Source organism: Leucoraja erinacea, chromosome 37 (genome assembly GCF_028641065.1).
Source record: "Leucoraja erinacea ecotype New England chromosome 37, Leri_hhj_1, whole genome shotgun sequence".
Classification (NCBI taxonomy): Eukaryota; Metazoa; Chordata; class Chondrichthyes; order Rajiformes; family Rajidae; genus Leucoraja; species Leucoraja erinaceus.
Window position 1 is genome coordinate 5,119,307 of NC_073413.1, and position 22,801 is coordinate 5,142,107.

General features: G+C 46.5%; 1 protein-coding gene across 1 annotated transcript in view; it reads right to left on the reverse strand.

Annotated features, from left to right (window-relative positions):
• cacna1ia (calcium voltage-gated channel subunit alpha1 Ia) overlaps nt 1-22,801 on the reverse strand; it is a 184,674-nt gene that overhangs the window by 85,872 nt on the left and 76,001 nt on the right. Inside the window, exons 10-13 of the mRNA XM_055662956.1 lie at nt 14,711-14,896; nt 12,607-12,724; nt 2,800-2,955; nt 987-1,077 (exon numbers count right to left, since the gene is read on the reverse strand). Coding sequence (XP_055518931.1) covers nt 987-1,077; nt 2,800-2,955; nt 12,607-12,724; nt 14,711-14,896 — 551 coding nt within the window. The remainder of the gene's footprint in view (nt 1-986; nt 1,078-2,799; nt 2,956-12,606; nt 12,725-14,710; nt 14,897-22,801) is intronic.

A 22,801-nucleotide genomic window follows, 5' to 3' on the forward strand; every position in this document is an offset into this window, starting at 1 on the left:
TTATTATAATATTTTTGTATGCACAGTTGTTTAAGTTATATTATAGATAATTTAAATTTAAATACTATTATAATATTTTTGTATGAACAGTTGTTTAAGTTATATTATAGATAATTTAAATTTAAATATTATTATAATATTTTTGTATGAACAGTTGTTTAAGTTATATTATAAATAATTTAAATTTAAATATTATTATAATATTTTTGTATGCACAGTTGTTTAAGTTATATTATAGATAATATAAATTTAAATATTATTATAATATTTTTGTATGCACAGTTGTTTAAGTTATATTATAGATAATTTAAATTTAAATATTAGTATAATATTTTTGTATGCACAGTTGTTTGTTTAAGTTATATTATAGATAATTTAAATTTAAATATTATTATAATATTTTTGTATGAACAGTTGTTTAAGTTATATTATAGATAATTTAAATTTAAATATTATCATAATATTTTTTGTATGCACAGTTGTTTAAGTTATATTATAGATAATTTAAATTTAAATATTAGTATAATATTTTTGTATGCACAGTTGTTTGTTAAAGTTATATTATAACCAATTTAAAATGTAATATTATTATAATATTTTTGTATGCATGGTTGTATGTTAAAGTAATATTATGGATAATTTAAATTTTAATGTTATTATAATATTTTTGTATGCACTGTTGGATGTCGTAGGGGTGTACAGTCGCTGGTTTTTCGGCGACGTGCAACAACTAAGACAGTCATGGCAGTCGCCGAAAAAAATCGGCAGGTGGGACAGGCCCTTAATGCATCTGCTTGTATGTTTCTTTCCAGAATCAGAGTATCTCATTTCAAAAGGAAATGTTTCCCCGCCTCATCCTCTTCATTGTCTGCCCTCTGATTACCAATCTTACCAAGAGCTTCATCCTATCCCCTCCGTTCGACCATAAGTCATCCCACCATAAGAGGGCAGCGCCTGCCCCAGTGAGGGACACCAGGGGCCGTTACCTGACAAGTAGTGCATTTCTTTCATCTTTTCGCAGTCTTCAAAGTTGGTCGACGTTTGTTCTTCATCGGAGTCGAACTTGTTGGCGTTGCCCTGGAGATGGATGCACCAGAGGGGAAATTAGTACATACTTTTAGGAAGGGAAACGCACAAAAGATTGGTCATGCCCCCCTGGGTAGACACAAATGCTGGAGAAACTCAGCGGGTGAGGCTGCATCTATGGAGCGAAGGAATAGGTGACGTTTCGGGTCGAGACCCTTCTTCAGACCTTCGCTCCATAGATGCTGCCTCACCCGCTGAGTTTCTCCAGCATTTTTTGTCTACCTTCGATTTTTCCAGCATCTGCAGTTCTTTCTTAAACACAATATCATGCCTTCCTGGAGTAATTTCAACACTGCCATCGGGAAGAAGGTACAGGAGCCTGAAAACTGTAACGTCCAGGTTCAGGAACAGCTTCTTCCCTACAGCCATCAGCCTATTAAACACAACAACCTCAAACAAGCTCTGAACATTATTATTATTATTACTATTATTATTACACTACTATTGTTTGTTTTTTGAGTATGTGCGCATGTGTATGTGTGTGTATATATAAATATATATATATATACACACATATGTGTACTTTTGAGTATGTGTATATATACACACTGAACATTTTTCTCTCTCTCTCGTTTATCATATTGTTTACAGTCTACTATGTTTACAACAGACAATAGGCAATAGGTGCAGGAGTAGGCCATTCGGCCCTTCGAGCCAGCACCACCATTCAATGTCATCATGGCTGATCATCCCCAATCTGTACCCCGTTTCCTGCCTTCTCCCCATATCCCCTGACTCCGCTATTTTTAAAGAGCCCTATCTAGCTCTCTCTTGAAAGCATCCAGAGAACCGGCCTCCACTGCCCTCTGAGGCAGAGAATTCCACAGACTCGTCACTGTTTGTGGGATAAAGTGTTGACACATTCTGTTGTGCTGCAGCAAGTAAGAATTTCATTGTTCTATCTGGGACACATGACAATAAAACATTCTCCCTGTGGTCGCGTGTCTTTTCTCCGAGGTCTTCGGTTTCCTCCCATGCTCCAAAGACGTAAAGGTTTATTGGTTAATTGGATTGGTATCAGTGTTAAAAAAAAAAACGGTCCCTGGTGTGTGTAGGATAGCGTTAATGTGCGGGGATCGCTGGTCGGCGCGGACTCGGTAGGCTGTTTCCGCGATGTATCTCCAGAGTTTGGTGAGTCTGTGGAATTCTCTGCCTCAGAGGGCGGTGGAGGCAGGTTCTCTGGATGCTTTCAAGCGAGAGCTAGATAGGGCTCTTAAAGATAGGGCTCTTAAAGATAGTTGAATCAAGGGATATGGGGGTGAAGGCAGGAACGGGGTACTGATTGGGGATGATCAGCCATGATCACAGTGAATGGCGGTGCTGGCTCGAAGGGCCGAACGGCCTACTCCTGCACCTATTGTCTATTGTCTAAAAATAACTATCCCACTTCTGACACCATGTAAAGGAATATAGACGTCGTCCTTAGTCCTTTAACTAAGTCTTTATTCAGATACTACTCACACACGTTCCAGCACTAACCACAACTGGTCTGCACACGTACTGGAACCTACAGGGGAGGGAGCATGCAGATACTACAGTTATACTACAAAGTGTGGGAGGGTCAATATGGTAATGAGGTAACTACATATATGGTTTCATGCATAACCATCTACATACCCTATTCCTGTGTCGATTAGACAATTCAAGCGATCAACTCCACATTCTATCAAGCAATCCAGGGGATATGAGCAGCAATTTGATGCAACCGCTTACCTCTGCTTGAAAGCCCTCCACCAAGATGGCGACCAACAGGTTGAAGAGGACGTAGTTACCGAAGGTCATCAGGGCGACAAAGTACAAGGAGGCCCAGGGTGAGGTGGAAGCCATCCCATTGTAAAGCACCACGTTCCAGTCCTCCTGCGTCAGGATCTATGAAATGGGGGGGGCATTGGGGGTGGAGTTAGGGCACAGAGGCACAGAGTCGGGTGAGGGATAGGAAAGAAAGGTTTATTATTGACCACACAATATCACTCATCGGCCACAAGAGATTTTAACATTGCATTCTAGAGTTGCTGCTTCACGGCGCCAGAGACCTGGGTTCGATCCTGACTGCGGGTGCTGTCTTGATTAGTGCGGGTGTCAGAGGTTATGGGGAGAAGGCAGGAGAATGGGGTTAGCAGGGAGAGATAGATCAGCCATGATTGAATGGCAGAGTAGACTTGATGGGCCGAATGGCCTAATTCTACTCCGATGCCTTATGACCGGCGTGTACGGTGTTTGTACGTTCTCCCCGTGACCGCGTGGACTTTCCCCGGCTGCTCCGGTTTCCTCCCACAATCCAAAGACGTGCAGGTCTGTAGGTTGATTATCTTTGAGTAAGATTGTGTAGGATAGTGCTAGTGTACGGGATGATCGCTGGTCGGCGCGGACTCGGCAGGCCGAAGGGCCTGTTTCCACGTTTTATCTCTAAAGTTCTAAACCAAAGAACCAGCATAGAAATATATTTAAGGACTGCAGATGCTGGAAAAATCGAAGGTAGACAAAAATTGTGGAGAAACTCAGCGGGTGAGGCAGCATCTATGGAGCGAAGGAATAGGTGACGTTTTGGGTCGGGACCGATCTTCAGTCTGAAGAAGGGTCCCGACCCGAAACGTCACCTATTCCTTTGCTCCATAGATGCTGCCTCACCCTCTGAGTTACTCCAGCATAGAAATATATATGTGCAGAAAGGAACTGCAGATGCTGGTTTAAATGGCAGCTAGACACAAAATGCTGGAGTAACTCAGCCGGGACAGGCAACATCTCTGGAGAGAAGGAATGGGTGACGTTTCGGGTCGAGACCCTTTATCAGCCGTAGAAATATAAGCAGCTTTTAATATGAGGATGATAAGGAACAACTTCTTACAGAGGGTTGTTATTCTTTGGAATTATCTACGTCAGAGAGCACTAGAGATGAGACCCTTGAAAATGTACCAAGACAGGGATTGACAGATATTTGAATTGCAAGGTAGGCAAAGCATGAAAGGAGAGTTAGAACGGCTTGAGGCCAAGTCAGGATCTGCCATGATCTCATTGAATGGAGAAACAAACTCATGGAGCTGGTTGTCCAACTCCTGCTCCTGTTTGGGACAGCCTGAGGAAGAATCTTGACTCGCAATGGCACAAAGGGCAGCGGTGGAGTCGCGGCCTGACAGCGCTTGCAGCGCCGGAGACCCGGGTTCCATCCTGAGTACAGGCGCTGTCTGTCCGCAGTTTGTACGTTCTCCCCGTGACCTGCGTGGGTTTTCCCCGAGATCTTCGGTTTCCTCCCACACTCCAAAGACGTACAGGTTTGTAAGTTAGTTGGCTACTGTCCCTGGAGTCCCTGTACAAGTGATCACTAGTCAGCGCAGACTCGGTGGTCTGAAGGACCTGTTTCCGCACTGTTTCTCTCAAGTCTCAGGTAAAGTCAATATCTCAAATCCATTTTTCTGTCTTTTTTTTTTATTTTTTTTTTTTTAAATTTTTATTTTTATTAGAAGTACGGTAAATTACAATAGAATACGGTCTATATCCCGTAAGGGCCTGTCCCACTTACGCGATTTTTTTCGACGACTTGCCGGCACCCGTCAAAGTCGCAGCAGATTGTCGAAAATGGTCAACATGTTGAGAATCCAACGGCGACCCGAAAAAGGCACGGCTCTTTGGGCGACTACTCACCACCAAACAGGCGTCACGTGTCGACATGTCGCGGGGTGAAGCCTGTATGGTCGTGAGTAGTCGCCCAAAGAGTTGTACCTTTTTCTGGTCGCCGCTGGATTTTCAACATGTTGAAAATTCTCGGCAACCTGCTGCGACGGGTGCCGGCAAGTCGCCGAAAAAAATCGCGTAAGTGGGACAGGCCCTTAAGAATCAGAAATAGCTATTAATTTCAGCTTCACACGATTTCAGCTCATCAATATACACTACAGGCCATCAGTCTGAAGAAGGGTCCCAACCTAAAATGTTGTCTATCCACTTCCCTCCATAGATCTATGGTGACCCACTGAGTTCCTCCAGCACTTTGTTTGTTTTTTCGCTCAACATTACAACATCTGCCACCTCTTTTGCCTTTCTCAACTGTAGGATCATGCGTTAGTGAATTCCAAAAAGTTTCAAAATCTTTGACTCATTTCTAAATGGCTGACCCCTTACCCGGAAAGTCTTCCGGCAGTTCCTTGCTGAGATACCAACTTCCCAGCATCAATCGCTGTCGGGTAGAATTGGCAGGAGCCAAGCGCTTCACCAAAGTAGGCTTGTCATATGCGGAGGAAGGAACTGCAGGTGCTGGTTTACACCGAAGATGGGCACAAAATGCTGGAGTAACTCAGCGGGCCAGGCAGCATCTCTGGATAGAAGGAATGGGTGACGTTTCAGGTTGAGACCCTTCTTCAGACTGGTCAAGTTCAAATTCAGACTGAATTCACATCCTTCAGTCTGAAGAAGGGTCTCGACCCGAAATGTCACCCATTCCTTCTCTCCAGAGATGCTGCCTGTCCCGCTGAGTTACTCCAGCATTTTGTGTCTATCTTAGGCTTGTCATATGCTTGCACTCACTCAGTTAAATGTCAACGTTACCTTGCTAAAAATATGCATTGCACTCCTTATTCTTAACGGAAAAATTGCCATATGGAGTTAAATTGTCACGGAAACAAATTCCAGTCAAAAGTAGACAAGACACCATTTGTCAGTCGATCCTGGTAGAAGTGACAATGATAAACCAAACTAAAGTAACAAGAACATGCAGGACTGGGACCATTTCCAAAGAAAACATAATGACCTTCTCATTGGCAGCACTACTGAGGAAGCAATCTTTGCTCTGACGGAAAAAGTTCTAAAACAATTACCTCATCACAGAGAGAAACTCAGATGCAATGGCATTTTTTGTCCAACCAGAAAGTTATTGGCTGCAACCTTCCCTCCATTGACGAACTGTGCACTACAAGGGCCAGGAAGCGAGCGGGCAAGATCATCTCTGATCCCTCTCACCCTGGCCACAAACTCTTTGAATCACTTCCCTCTGGAAGGCGACTCCGGACTGTCAAAGCTGCCACAGCCAGACATGAAAACAGTTTTTATCCACGAGTAGTTGCTCTACTCAACAGCCAAAAATCTGTAGCCTCCCTTTGATCTGGTATTTTGTTGGTTCACATGCTTGATCAATGGTGTTTTGTCATTAATGTTTTATTATTATTAATGTTTAGTGTTTTCTGAATCATTCGTAACTGGGCCGAAACGTCACCCATTCCTTCTCTCCATAGATGCTGCCTGACCCGCTGAGTTACTCCAGAATTTTGTGTCTACCTTCGATGTTATCCAGCATCTGCAGTTCTTCCTTAAAATGGATAAAAAGGAATAAAAGGAAAAAAGAGAAAAACAAAACTCCCTAATCTAAAAAAAAAGCAAAACAAAATGTGGGCTACAAAGAATTTCAACAATTTAAGTCCCTGTTTGTCATCAAGTCCGTTCCACCGTATAAAGGTCAAATAATATTATAACGGTTGGAGAGGGGACAATTTATAACGTGTGGTAACTCTACCATTGTGCCACCGTGCCGCCCAGCCGCAGAGAAATTCCACGCAAACATCACCCGTGGTCAGGATGAAACCTGGGTCTCCTGTGCTGAGAGGCAGCAGCACTACCAGCTGCTCTACGCTGCTGTTCTCGCTCCAAATTGAAACGGATGGAATTATTAGCAGATAGAGAAAGAAGCACTGGCCATTATTTCTGCCGCGGAGTTTCGTCCCTTCCCATAAAGAAGATTTTTGACTCCAGCCATGAATCACTGAACCTTTATTACAAATCCCACGTCCAGAGAAAGTGCTTTCGACCGTGTCAATTGTTAGTACAGAGAGCTACATGGTTTTATTATCCCACGATGACTACTAGATTAAGCACCGCTCCTCCAAACAGAATGCAAATGCATGAACATCCTGATTAAGGTAATTAAAGCACAATTGTTACCCTTCAACGAGCGGATGATGACTTTCCCATTATATTGCCGAGGCTAAACATAGAGATACACCTGTAAAAATAGTCTATGAACAAACTCTTAGAGCTCCTGCAGCTTAGTATCCAAAGGTGGATAGTCCCTGATTTATAACCAAACATAAGAAATGTTATTTTCTCCAGTACGTCTGAAGTGGGTTCATGAAATCGTTCATCTCCATGAACTGAGAAGATCCCTGAGGATGTGTCCCAGCCCATCTAGAAGATGTATATTTTTCACACTGAAGTCTGGCTCAGCCTGTGGCAACTAGGAATAGAGTGTGTGACAACCACGAATAGTTTGGTGACTACTGGAGAGACAGTTAACGGCACCCGGGACAGGTTGAGTTAGCACCCTAGTCTGTGTCTTTCGTGAGAAAGTCACCCAATAAAGCTAAGGAAAGGCCTAATGAACCATCGTACAGACAGCACCTGAGGTCAGGATTGAACCCGGGTCTCTGGCGCTGTGAGGCCGCAACTCTACCACTGCGCCACTGTGCCAGCCCATTTTTAATGATGACACCCTTTTAAACTCCAGAAAAGCTGTCTGACCCACTGAGTTACTACAGCACGTTTGTTTTGTTTTGGTAAACCACCATCTGCAGTCTCTTGTGTCTCGTTATATTTGAGATAGGTATCAAACTCTATGTAGAATATTGAGCTCACCAGGCATACTCTTGGCAAGAGCAGAGATCTAGACCATCGAAAACACCGAACTATGATTGCCATTATGAACATTTCAGAGAGTCCACGCTAATATTTTCAGAAAGGCAGTGACATCCCACAATATGCTTACGCACACTTAGGTCAATTGAGGTCAGACATGTGATTTGATCGGGAGGCATGGTGGCACAGCAGTAGAGTTGCTGCCTTACAGCTCCAGAGACCCTGGTTCGATCCTGAATACGGGTGCTGTCCATGAGGAGTTTGCACGTTCTCCCCATGACCTTGTGGGTTTTCTCCGGGTGCTCCGGTTTCCTCCCACACTACAAAGACGAACAGGCTTGTAGGCTTGGTCTAATTGTCCCTAGTGTGTGTGTGTGTGTAGGGTAGTGTTAGTGTGTGGGGATCAGTGGTCGGGGCAGACACGGTGGGCCGCAGGGCCCGTTGCCAATCTGTATCTCTAAATCTAAATGAAACTAAAATGTGGGATCTTGCACACAACGCAGAACGGCACCATTGAGGAGCGAAGATTGAATTTCCGCCATTCATTCTATACTCAGGAGAATTGTTCCAGACAATGCACTGGCTGGATCATATCTGTCCACATGCTTTACGTGAAGGAGCAAATCTATTACCTAAAGGGCCTGTCCCACTTTCACGACTTAATTCAAAACCTCTGCTGTGTTTAAAGGCCATTAAAAAAAAAATCTAGATCGCGGTAATCTACGAACTCCTACGACTTTCCACGACTATGTTCACGAACTCCTATGAGTATGTCTACAAATTCCCACGACTATTTCAATGCCCTCCTTACGAGTAAAAAGTAGCAATTTCTTTCATCCCGACCATTTTTTTTACTCGTGGACATTTGTTATTGGGCTGGAAAAAACTTACCTGATGCCACGAGAACCTACAGCTGACATAACGAGCCACTACGATATATCTACGAACTCTTAAGGGGTTTGTACAGGCTAGATGCAGGAAGATTGTTCCCGATGTTGGGGGAGTCCAGAACAAGGGGTCACAGTTTACGGATAAGGGGGAAATCTTTTAGGACCGAGATGAGGAAAACATTTTTCACACAGAGAGTGGTGAATGTGTGTAATTCTCTGCCACAGAAGGTAGTTGAGGCCACAGTTCATTGGCTATATTTAAGAGGGAGTTAGATATGGCCCTTGTGGCTAAAGGGATCAGGGGGTATGGAGAGAAGGCAGGTACAGGATACTGAGTTGGATGATCAGCCATGATCATATTGAATGGCGGTGCAGGCTCGAAGGGCCGAATGGCCTCTACTCCTGCACCTATTGTCTATGTTTCTATGTTTCTAACTCTTACGGACTCGTTACGAACATTCTGTGAGTTTGAATCACGGGGAAAACTCGGGAGAATTTGTGAATTATCTTGTGAAAGTGGGACTGGCCCTTTAGTTCCCACAGACCATTCTAAGTGGAAGGGAGCAGCCAAAGTATCTATACCCATCTACTCATTATCTTTCAAGAGACAATCTTGCAAGGTTGACACAGAATGCTGGAGGAACTCAGCGGGTCAGGCAGCATCTCTAGAGAAAAGGAATAGGTGACATTTTGGGTTGAGACCCTTCTTCAGACTGGGTTTGAAAAAGTATCTGACCCGAAATGCCTCCTATTCCTTTTCTCTAGAGAGGCTGCCTGACCCGCTGAGTTGCTCCAGCATTCCGTGTCAATCTTCGGTGAAAACCAGTACCTGTAGTTCCTTCCCACACAATCTTGCAAGGTTAATTCATTGTCAAACTCATTGCTTATTCAAGTGTCGTGCAGCATCATATTCCACCAATGGAAGTCACTCAGCAAAGTTGTTGTAGAGTCATAACATTTATAGACAGACACAAAATGCTGGAGTAACTCAGCGGGACAGGCGGCGTCTCTGGAGAGAAGGAATGGGTGACGTTTCGGGTCGAGACCCTTCTTTTCTCCAGAGATGCTGCCTGGCCCGATGAGTTACTCCAGCATTTTGTGTCTATCTTCGATTTAAACCAGCATCTGCAGATCTTTCCTGGGGTGGGAGATTGCAACCACCACGTGGTCCGATAGAAACTAATAGAAACATAGAAAATAGGTGCAGGAGTAGGCCATTCGGCCCTTCGAGCCTGCACCGCCATTCAATATGATCATGGTTGATCATCCAACTCAGCTATCAATTAATGCGATCAACCCAATGTGCACAAACAAATAAGATCAACTAGAACAAGTTGATCTACAACTTTAGGCTGTGCACGCCAAACGCAAGTTCTTTCCGACATGTTCTAAAAATTATAGTCATACAGCATGGTAAACATACCGACCAAGGTGCTCCATCCACACTAGTTCCACCTGCCCTGCTTAACAAAAAAATCGTCACTAGTGTGCGTAGGATAGTGTAAGGGCGCGGGGATCGCTGGATGGCGCGGACTCGGTGGGCCGACGGGCCTGTTTCCGCGCTGTATCTCTAAACCAAACTAAACTAAGTGGGATATTGATGGTACAATACCAGTCTGCAGCACAAAAGGGCCTGTCCCACTTTCCAGAGTTATTCACGAATTCTCCCAAGTTTTCAAACTCGCAGAATGTTCGTAACGAGTCCGTAGGCGTCCGTGGATATACCGTGGCGGCTCGTTATGCCAGCCGTAGGTACTCGGGGCTATTTTTTTTACTCGTGGACGTTTTTTATCGGGCTGGAAAAAACGTCCCGACTTACCTGATGCCCAGAGTACCTAGGGCTGGCATAACGAGCTGCTACGATATATCCACGGACTCCTCAGATTCAGATTCAGATTCAGATTCAACTTTAATTGTCATTGTCAGTGTACAGTACAGAGACAACGAAATGCATTTAGCATCTCCCTGGAAGAGCGACATAGCAAATTCTACGGCCTCCTATGGACTCGCTACGGACATTCTGCGAGTTTGAAAACTCGGGAGAGTTCGAGATTAATTCAGGAGAATTCGTGAATAATTCGGGAAAGTGGGACAGGCCCTTTAAGAAGGCAGACAAAAATTGCTGGAGAAACTCAGCGGGTGCGGCAGCATCTATGGAGCGAAGGAAATAGGCGACGTTTCGGGCCAAAACCCTTCTGCAGATCTATAAGAAGATCTTGCTTAAATCGGGGGGGGGGAGTCACAATGGCCAAATGATTGCAGGGAGAGATACATCAGAAGCTGTCGGGGAGTTATGTGATGATGAATTGACTCCAGGACTGAATGTAAAAGCACCCAGTGAACAGGGGAAGCAGGTCAACGGTGAGCTGAGCTACAATTCCTCACAGTCTTCAGTTCAAGAAATAATTACCGTGCTGGCGACACAAACACTGTTAAAAAGTGTCAAGCTCTCGGGAGAGTCAGTGGCAGACTGAGGCAGTAATTACTGTATATAAATGAAGCTCTCTCTTAAAGCAGGAAGGCTTGGTTAGCTTTGTTGTCTGTGTGATGTCGTATGTTTGGTAGTGGTTTGTTAGGCTTCAATAAAGAGAGCACATTAACTCAGCTGTCATCTACCTCATTGGAGACCCTCGGACTATCTTTAATTGGACATTATCTTGCACTAAACGTCATTTCCCTTTATCATGTATCTGTACACTGTGGACGGCTCGATTGTAACCATGTATGGTGTTTCCGGTGAAGAGAGGCACGAAATGCTGGAGTGACTCAGCGGGTCAGGCAGCATCTCCGGAGAAAAGGAATCGGCGACGTTTCGATTGAAGACCCTTCTTCAGACTGACTGGTTGGAGAGACGCATTTTTGGAGAGAGAAACAGTTACTGCTTCAGAGGATGGGCCCTTCATTTGATCTGGGAAGGAGAGGAATAATTGAGTCTAGGTAGCAGCGAAATGTGGTTGAAATATTGGAATGAACGTAGTAGGTGGGACAAGCTGCCAGGGCAGTGTAATGTGACTCAGGTTTATGGAGAGGATAGAATTAGAGGGACATGGGCCAAATGTGGGCAGGTGGGACTAATGTTGATGGGGCATGTTGGTTGGCATGGGCAAGCTGGGACGAAGGGCCTGTTTCAATGCTGTGTGACTCTATGCTGGTCAATAACTTCATACATTCGTGTTCATGAGTAATAGGAGCAGAATTAGGTCATTCGACCCATCAAGTCCACTCCGCGATTCGATCATGGCTGATCTACCTCTCCCTCCTATCCCCATAGTCCTGCCTTCTCCCCATAACATCTGACACCCTGTACTAATCATGAATCTATCTATCTCTGCCTTAAAAATATCCATTGCCTCCTGTGGCAAAGAATTCCACAGATTCACCACCCTCTGACTAAATACATTCCTCCTCATCCCCTTCCTTGAGGAACGCCCTTTAATCCTGAGACCAAGCGTAGGCTTGGCGATCGTTTCGCTGAACACCTCCGCTCGGTCCGCATTAACCAACCTGATCTCCCGGTGGCTCAGCACTTCAACTCCCCCTCCCATTCCGAATCCGACCTTTCTGTCCTGAGCCTCCTCCATTGCCAGAGTGAGCACCGCCGGAAATTGGAGGAGCAGCGCCTCATATTCTGCTTGGGCAGTCTGCACCCTAGCAGCATGAACATTGACGTCTCCAATTTCCGGTAGCCCTTGCTGTCTCCTCCCCTTCTCAGCTCTCCCTCAGCCCTCTGGCTCCTCCTCTTCCTTTCTTCTTCCTGCCCGCCTACACTGCATCAGTCTGCAGAAGGGTTTCGGCCCGTAACGTTGCCTATTTCCTTCGCTCCATAGATGCTGCCGCACCCGCTGAGTTTCTCCAGCATTTTGTCTACCTTTAATCCTGAGGCTGTGGCCTCTGGTCCTAGACTCTCCCACAGGTGGAAACATCGTCTCCACATCCGCTCCATCCAGGCCTTTCACTATTCTGTGGCCCTTCTCCAGCCGCCAGGGCAGTTCCAGCCCAGTGTTGACGTCACACTTACCTGGAAGACTGTAACGATGGCCCAGAGGAGCGAGTCAAAGTTCTTCCTGTCAGGAACGGTGTCCCCACCATCGGTCTTCAGGCTAAACTTGCAGCCAAAGATGTGCATTCCCAATATGCTTGAGGGAAGAGGAAAGAGGGAGGTCAAAAAGAAACAGTTTAACCAGAACATAGACACAAATTGCTGGAGTAACTCAGCGCGTCAGGCAGCATCTCTGGAGAGAAGGAATGGTGACGTTTCGGGTCGAGACCCTTCTTCAGACCTCAGTTTTGTGCGATCTTATCCTTTCCGATCATGGAGCTACCAGGAGGTTTAACCTCTCACCTTTGCCTTCTGATCCCTCTCTGACCTCCTTAATGGAATAGCTGACGCTCGGGGTGGAGACCCTTCTTCAGACTGTTTAAGGCCCTCCTGATGGGGGATGTAGGGGTGTCGAAAGTCCATGGTGGAGATAAGATAAGATGGTGGGGTCCGGGGAATCAGATGTCGTCAAAATGGTGGAGTCGGGGGGAGGGAGGGAAACGAGGGCTCCGATGACCCAAGGAAAGGTGGAGCCCACAATGGTCTATTGTTGGGTGTGGATGAGGTGATAACAAAGGGGTAGGGACACTTTGGAGACACAAGAGACTGCAGATGCTGAGTGGATGGACTCAGCGGGTCAGGGAGCCTCGGTGGAGTCAAAGGGGTGGTTGACGTTTCGGGCAAGGTACTTGCCCGAAACAAGGTCCACCAGTCCTTGTAGAAGCCTTGGAGAGAACTGAATGCAGCTTAGAGTGATACAGCGTGGAAACAGGCCCTTCGGCCCAACTTGCCCACAACGGCTAACATGTCTAATCTACACTCGTCATAGTCATAGAGTGATACAGAGTGGAAACAGGCCCTTCGGCCCAACCTGCCCATGCCGGCCAACAATGTCCAATCTACAGTAGTCCCACCCGCCTGCGTTTGGTCCTAATCCCTCCAAACTTGCCCTATCCATGTCTAATTGTGTCCTAAACATTGGGATAGTCCCAGCCTCAACTACCTCCTCTGGCTGCTTGTTCCATACGCCCACTGAAAATGTTACCACTCAGATTCCTATTAAATCTTTTCCCCTTCACCTTGAACCTATGTCCTCTGATCCTCAATACCCACTCACTGGGCAAGAGACTCAATGCACCTACCCAATCTATTCCTCTCACGATATATCTTGACCCGCTGAGTTGCTCCAGAAGTTTGCTTTTGCTCGCTGTAGGCGTTGGAGGTTAGAGTCACACCCCCCATCTGTCCCTTTAGTCATTCAGTCAAATTAAAATAATTTCCCTAAAGTGCCCAGATGGCTCCGACAGCCAGCCTGATTGGCTTTCATTTTCTTTCTAATCTTCACACCAATTATGCAGCCCAGTCGAAGCTCGAAGCACGCTAATTTGCAGTTAGATTTCTCAATTAGAAGCTTTGCGGGGTCTTGAGGATGAACTGGGCCGGCAGGATGCGGCCTTGTCAACCTCGTCCTGCATCACCACGGCAACCGGGCCTCACTGCAAGGTGAGAGAGGACCATAGGAGCTCATGGTGGCCGTCCAATTGGAGCTGGGAGGGGCAGAGCAGGTCGGGCAAGACCAATAATGCCTGCACTCCAGGAATCTGCTTCAACCAATCCACCCAGTATTATCTACAGAGTTGAAGCAGATATCTCCCCCTCCATGAATGGCGGTGCTGGCTCGAAGGGCCGAATGGCCTACTCCTGCACCTATTGTCTATAGTCTAAGTTCTTGATTAGAACGGGTGTCAAGGTTTATGGGGAGAAGGCCGGAAAATGGAAAATAGAAAATGGAAAATGGAAAATGGGAGGGAGAGATCAGCCATGATTGAATGGTGGAGTAGACTCAATGGGCCGAATGGCCTAATTCTACTCCGATAACTTGTGATTTTGTGAACTTGCGAATTCTCGGAGTATATTCATAAATTCTCGGAGCAGAATTAGGCCATTCGGCCCATCAAGTCTACTCTGGTGGCTGAACTACCTTTCCGTCCCGATCCCATTTTCCTGCGTTCTCCCCCCGCGACCTGTGTACATGATGCCCGTACCTGTTTAGAGGTGGGTGCTGGGCGGTGAGAGGACCTACCTGAAGATGAAGATGAAGAGCATCAGCAGCATGCAGAAGGTGGCGACGTTGTCCATGGTCTTCATCAGGACCACCAGCTGTCGGCGCAGTGCGGGCATGAACCTCACCAGCTTCAGCACGCGCAGCAGACGGAAGGTGCGCAGAACGGAGAGACCCCCGTCTGACTGGCCCACAATCTCGCACACGCTGCCCCGGGAAAAGGTACGTAAGAAAGATAAATAAAAACACTGACCGCTTAGTTCAGGGATGCAGCGCGGAAACAGGCCCGTTTGGTCCGCACCGACTATGATCGGCAACTGTCCCGTATTAGCCGGGACATCCCATACACATTGGGCCAAATTGGTTTGTCCCGTACGGGACCGCTCTTGTCCCGTATTTGACCGCTACTACTCGGGTCGAGGGGACTGTCAGGTCAGAGCACCGCGTCCCTCAGCCGTCCCGATGTAGTGCAGCCCATGGAGTGCAGCAGCAGCAGCAGCAGCAGCAGCAGCAGTGCCTCGCCCGTGGCCCCGTCGGTCGGCAGCCCGGCCAGCCGTCCGATCTTCGGACCTTCGCTTACCGCCGACACCACCACAACCCCTCCTTCTCACGGCCGATCATTGGTTCATGAGTTGGATGGGGCGCGACATTGCACTGCCCCCGCGCCAAAACTCCTCAGCTGGCCCGCTGGCCGGCTGGGCTTTGTGTGCAGTCCAACACCCGGGCAAATTCATCATTCGCCCAGCCACGGCCCAGTTGGTCAACGAATTGCCGTCGCGAATTTGTGCCGTATTTTGACCTTTTGTCCCTTATTTGGGAGTGAGAAGGTTGGCAGCCCTCGCTCCGACCAGCGATCCCCGCACATTAACACTGACCAGTGCCCACACACACACACACTAGGGTCAATTTTACATTTATAACCAAGCCAATTCATCTACAAACCTGTACGTCTTTGGAGTGCGGGAGGAAACCAAAGTTTTCGGAGAAAACCCACATGGGTCATAGAAACATAGAAACATAGAAAATAGGTGCAGGAGTAGAGGCCATTCGGCCCTTCGAGCCTGCACCGCCATTCAATATGATCATGGCTGATCATCCAACTCAGTATCCCGTACCTGCCTTCTCTCCATACCCTCTGATCCCTTAGCCACAAGGGCCACATCTAACTCCCTCTTAAATATAGCCAATGAACTGGCCTCAACTACCCTCTGTCGCAGAGAGTTCCAGAGATTCACCACTCTCTGTGTGAAAAAAGTTTTTTCTCATCTCGGTTTTAAAGGATTTCCCCCTTATCCTTAAGCTGTGACCCCTTGTCCTGGACTTCCCCAACATCGGGAACAATCTTCCTGCATCTAGCCTGTCCTACCCCTTAAGAATTTTGTACGTTTCTATAAGATCCCCTCTCAATCTTCTAAATTCTAGAGAGTATAAACCAAGTCTATCCAGTCTTTCTTCATAAGACAGTCCTGACATCCCAGGAATCAGTCTGGTGAACCTTCTCTGCACTCCCTCTATGGCAATAATGTCCTTCCTCAGATTTGGAGACCAAAACTGTACGCAATACTCGGGTGTGGTCTCACCAAGACCCTGTACAACTGCAGTAGAACCTCCCTGCTCCTATACTCAAATCCTGTTGCTATGAAAGCTAACATACCATTCGCTTTCTTCACTGCCTGCTGCACCTGCATGCCTACTTTCAATGACTGGTGTACCATGACACCCAGGTCTCGCTGCATCTCCCCTTTTCCTAGTCAGCCACCATTTAGATAATAGTCTGCTTTCCTGTTTTTGCCACCAAAATGGATAACCTCACATTTATCCACAATATACTGCATCTGCCAAACATTTGCCCACTCACCCAGCCTATCCAAGTCACCTTGCAGTCTCCTAGCATCCTCCTTTTTTTTCATGATGTGAACGTACAAACTCTGTACAGACAGCACCCGTGGTCAGGATCGAACCTGGGTCTCTGGTGCTGTAAGGCAGCAACTCTACTGCTGCGCCACCGGGCTGCCCTGCTTCCCTGGATTTATTTTTTATCCTCAGCCATTGCCAATCAAATGAATAATCTTGGTCTTCATCAAATTCCAGTTTTGGGGACATTGTCATGTTCTAGCAGCTACAGAGTGCACGACAACAGAATTGGCTGTAAAGCTGCTCTGCGGCAGCCTGGGGTGCTATAAAAACCAGGCTCACATTCAACCAGAGCAACAGTGTGTCACAGAAAATGGACGTATTCTCATGGGCAACTGTGTGGGGAAGATGTTACAAAACCACTTGGCTGTAAAAGCAGAATTTGATTAATTCTATCATCCCTGCAGTAAATGTGCAAAAACGACATTGGCCAGAAAACTGATAATCCTGCAATAAAAAGAAAATTGGATCTGGATTTACTTGTTCAGAGGCCATGAGGGCTTTGACTTAAAGGAGTTGTTTGGCTTCTGTATAATGGATAATGGGACCACACTTCTGTGTGTGTGTGTGTGTGTGTGTGTGTGTGTGTGTGTGTGTGTGTGTGTGTGTGTGTGTGTGTGTGTGTGTGTGTGTGTGTGTGTGTGTGTGTGTGTGTGTGTGTGTGTGTGTGTGTGTGTGTGTGTGTGTGTGTGGTGTGTGTGTGTGTGTGTGTGTGTGTGTGTGTGTGTGTGTCTGTGTGTTGTGTGTGTGTGTGTGTGTGTGTGTGTGTGTGTGTGTGTGTGTGTGTGTGTGTTGTGTGCGTGTGTGTGTGTGTGTGTGTGTGTGTGTACGTGTGTGTGTGTGTCTGTGTGTGTGTGTGTGTGTGTGTGTGTGTGTGTGTGTGTGTGTGTGCGTGCGTGTGTGTGTGTGTGTGTGTGTGTGTGTGTGTGTGTGTATGTGTGTGTGTGTGTGTGTGTGTGTGTGTGTGTGTGTGTGTGTGTGTGTGTGTGTGTGTGTGTGTGTGTGTGTGTGTGTGTGTGTGTGTGCGTGCGTGTGTGTGTGTGTGTGTGTGTGTATGTGTGTGTGTGTGTGTGCGTGTGTGTGTGTGTCTGTGCATGTGCGTGTTGTAAATAAACGTTTGTGTTAGTCAGCGGGCAGGTGGGATGAGCGTAGACAAGTCATCTTGGGCAAGTTGGGCCGAAGGGCCTGCTTCCGTGCTGCATGACTATGACACTATGACACTAGTGGCGCAGCGGTTGAGTTGCTGCCTTACAGCGCCAGAGACCCGGGTTCGATCCTGACTCCGAGTGCTGTCTGTACGGAGTTTGTACGTTCTCCCTGTGACCTGCGTGTGTTTCCTCCGAGATTTTCGATTTCCTCCCACACTCCAAAGACGTACAGGTATGTAAGCTAATTGGCTTGGTAAATGTAAAAATTGTCCCAAGTGTGTGTCGGAAAGTGTTAATGTGCGGGGATCGCTAGTTAGTGCGGACACTGTGGGCCGAAGGGCCTGTTTCCACGCTGTGTCTCTAAACTGAACTGAACACTGTGTAACACCTTGAGTAATAGGCATGCCTGTTGAGTTTAGTTCAACTGAGATGGTGCTGTTCATGAAGCTCACATTGATTGAGTTCGTTCCAGCATTTCAGGCATTGGTACACAAAAGGTTCACAAGATTATTGCAGGTGATGATCAGGTACACTCGAGAAAAAACAGTCACCTGAAAAACCCTACAATATAGCTTCTGGCAGCCCTGTAATCCATCTTTCATTCAGCAACTATGGATAGTGAAGGACCAATTTCGGTCTCCCAATTCGAGGATGCTTCAGCAAAGTTGGCAACACTAACTAACAAGGCTGCCGAGACCTTTTAAAGTGCGACGTAAACACTGGCATGGAAGGGGTTTTTCATAAGAACACACTGCATCCCGTGTCAAACCTTAAAGCAGAAAGCGCTGGAAACACCTAGGTGATCAGGCAGCACGTGCGGAAAGACAACCAAGCATAGCTGTACGGTGAGTGGGGCAAAGGGTAAAGGAGAAAGGACACAATAGACAATAGGTGCAGGAGGAGGCCATTCGGCCCTTCGAGCCAGCACCGCCATTCAATGTGATCATGGCTGATCATCCCCAATCAGTACCCCGTTCCTGCCTTCTCCCCATATCCCCTGACTCCGCTATTTTTAAGAGCCCTATCTAACCCTCTCTTGAAAGCATCCAGTTGACCTGCCTCCACCGCCCTCTGAGGCAGAGAATTCCACAGACTCACAACTCTTTGTGAGTAAAAGTGTTTCCTCGTCTCTGTTCTAAATGGCTTACCCCTTATCCTTAAACTGTGGCCCCTGGTTCGGGACTCCTCCAACATCAGGAACATGTTTCCTGCCCCTAGCATGTCCAAACCCTTAAAAATCTTATATGTTTCAATAAGAGAATCCCTCTCATCCTTCTAAACTCCAGAGTGTACAAGCCCTGCTGCTCCATTCTCTCAGCATATGACAGTCCCGCCATCCCGGGAATTAACCTTGTAAACCTACGCTGCACTCCCTCAATAGTAAGAATGTCCTTCCTCAAATTAGGGGACCAAAACTGCACACAATACTCCAGGTGTGGTCTCACTAGGGCTGTGTACAACTGCAGAAGGACCTCTTTGCTCCTATACTCGACTCCTCTTGTTATAAAGGCCAACATGCCAACTTGTTATAAAGACCAACACAAAGTGTTGGAGGAATTCAGCGGGTCAGGCAGCATCTCTGGAGAACGTGGATAGATGACGTTTCGGTTTGGGATCTTCCTCAGACTCTTTTGTGTACAAACCAGCATCTGCGAGTTTCTACACTAAAGTTTTAAATAAAAGAAGATTTGGGCAGCACAGTGGCAGAGTTGCTGCCTTGCAGCACCAGAGACCCGGGTTCAATCCTGACTATGGGTGCTGTCTGTACGGAGTTTGTACGTTCTCCCTGTGACCGCGTGGGTTTTTCTCCGAATGCTCTGGTTTCCTCCCACACATTATGTAAATGGTGAGAGAGTTTAAATGAGTGACGGTCAGAAAGTTCTTGTGCATAAAATGTAAAAAAACTAGTGTGCAGGTGCTGCAAGTAATTAAGCAAATGGCATTTTTGTATTTACTATGGAACTTTAAAATCTGTACAGGATGCTATTGAGGCTGAGCCTAATGTATTATGTACAGTGTTGGTTCTCCTAATTCAAATTGGAACAGTCCAAAGGATATTCGCTGGGCTAATTACTGGAATGAGAGGATTGCCCTTTCACAAATGGTTTAGTTCAGTTTATTGTCACGTGTAACGAGGGGCGGTGAAAAGCTTTTCTGTGACATGTCAGCGGAAAGACTATATACACGATTACAATCAAGCCGCCCACAATGTACAGATACAGGATAAAGGGAAAACCATTTAGTACAAGATGAAGCCAAGAAAAGTCTGATTAAAGATAGTCCAAGGGTCTCCAATGAGGTGGATGGTAGGTCAGGAACGCTCTGTAATTGGTGATAGGATGGTTCAGTTGTCTGATAACAGCTGGGAAGAAACTGTCCTAAAAAACTAAAGAGGATAGGTCCATATTCTCCGGAGTTTATAAGAATTTAGGGTGTTCTTATTGAAATATAGATTTCTAAGGAGGCATAGCAGTTAAATGTCAGGGTGTTTCCAAGCGAGAGAATCTCGAACGAGTTTTGTTTATTGTCACGTGTACTGAGGTACAGTGAAAAGCTTTTGTTGGGTGCTAATGGATTCAAAATAATGGGGCAGTCATTTGTAATCGAGTTGTGAGGGAATGTCCTCATACACAGGGTGAGGACTTTCTGTCACCTTCCATCTTGGTGAATTGTGGAGGCAAGATCACTGGAGGTATTTAAAGAGGACTAGACGACCCGTGGCCCCGTTGGGACGCCAGAGATCCTCGAGACGATCAGTGATTTGAAATTCTGTGCCTTCGTTCCTTCTGGGCGCGCTGCCCCCCGGCCCGGCAACCCTCCCCCGACTGCGCATGCGCGGATAGCGGGCCCAGCAAATGGGAGCGCACTGCGCAGACGCGACTGCCACGATGAAACTTGTCCCAATCACAGTATAAAGTTCATTGACGTTGATTAAGTGAATTACTTTAAAAAATATAACGAAACTTGATACTGCACACTGCAGGCGAATGGTGAGTCAGGCGCCCCTAAAATTGTAGCGCTATCCTGTACCGTTTTGGCTGTATTTCAGGAACATACATACAAGATAAGACTTTTAGTTATGTATAGATGGAGATCAACTTTGAAAGATCAGGATAATAAGAGCTGACTTGAGACCTGAGGCGGATCAGCCATGATCATGTTGAATCATAGGGCAGGACACAGGGTCAGGTGGACCTCTGCTTGCGCTTCTGTTTTTGTGCGCTTAACGTTTCAGCTCCTAGGTTTACAACCTGATATGTTGACCGTTTCTCTTTCCGCAGATGCTGCCTGAACCGGTGAATGCATCCGGTATATTTTTCAGTTTTATTATAGACTTCCAGCATCTGTGGTTTTCTGATTTTCAGTAAATCTTGGTTCACCTGTTCTTGGGATGGAAAATTCAGCTCAGGTTTGCAAGCAGTTTGGTGTCTAACATGGATGGACCTTTGGCAACTCTCATGGCAATGTCCATGTTGCCACTTGCAATGATAACACATGCCTGAGTGGGTGGATACTAAACGTTATTCCCTTATCATGTATCTATACACTGTAAATGGGTCAATTGTAATAGAAACATAGAATGTGTAAGAATGAACTGCAGAGACCCGAAACGTCGCCCATTCCTTCTCTCCAGAGATGCTGCCTCACCCGCTGAGTTACTCCAGCATTTTGTGTCTACCTTCTAGAAATATAGAAAATAGGTGCAGGACTAGGCCATTCGGCCCTTCCAGCCAGCACGGCCATTCAAGATGATCATGGTCGATCATCCAAAATCAGTACCCCGATCCTGCTTTCTCCCCATAACCCTTGATTCCATTAGCCCTAAGAGCTCTATCTAACTCTCTCTTGAATACATCCAGCGCTGGTTTCCGACGGGAACGGTGACGGACGCACCACACATTTCTGTCCTCCAGATCCTGCGGACTTCCGCCGCTGGAAGTCCAGGATTTTGGTGTGTGTGTGCTATATCATCATTCCTTACAATGCCGTGTACGACAGTGATCTCAACTTCTACTGAAGTGTGGATGGTCGTTGGCTCGCTAGGAGCTCATCCGCCCTTTGACAGGTCTTGTTTTTGGTCCTGCTGGGGGTCAACAGCCCCCTCCACCTAGGAGTCCTCACCACCCAGTGATGACCCCCTTCTCCCGTCTCTAACGGACCCCCTCATCTTGGACTCCCCAGAACGGCCTTTGACCCTCTCCAGGCCTCTTTAATTCTAACTTGTTTTGTTGTCAACAAAATAGAGAGAGTACAGAGGAGATTTACTAGAATGTTGCCTGGGTTTCAACAACTAAGTTACAGAGATAGGTTGAATAAGTTAGGTCTTTATTCTCTGGAGCGCAGAAGGTTGAGGGGGGACTTGATAGAGGTCTTTAAAATGATGAGAGGGATAGACAGAGTTGATGTGGACAAGCTTTTCCCTTTGAGAATAGGGAGGATTCTCAAAGGGAAAATGACTTCAGAATTAAGAGACAGAAGTTTAGGGGTAATATGAGGGGGAACTTCTTTACTCAGAGAGTGGTAGCGGTGTGGAATGAGCTTCCAGTGGAAGTGGTGGAGGCAGGTTCATTGGTATCATTTAAAAATAAATTCTGATAGGCATATGGATGAGAAGGGAATGGAGGGTTATGGTATGAGTGCAGGCAGGTGGGACTAAGGGGAAAAAAAATTTGTTTGGCACGGACTTGTAGGGCCGAGATGGCCTGTTTCCGTGCTGTAATTGTTATATGGTTATATGGTTATAACTGCCGGCGTGACATCAACCGCCTAAACATTTCCACTCCCCTTGCCTACTCTAACCTCAAAGAGTCTGAAGAAGGGTCTCGACCCAAAACGTCACCCATTCCTTCTCTCCAGCGATGCTGCCTGTCCCACTGAGTTTAGTTTAGTTTAGTTTAGTTTAGTTTAGTTTAGTTTAGTTTAGAGATACAGCATGGAAACAGGCCCTTCGGCCCACCGGGTCCGCGCCGACCAGCCATCCCCAGCACATTAACACTATCCCACACCCACTTTTTTAACATTTACCAAGCCAATTAACCTACAAACCTGT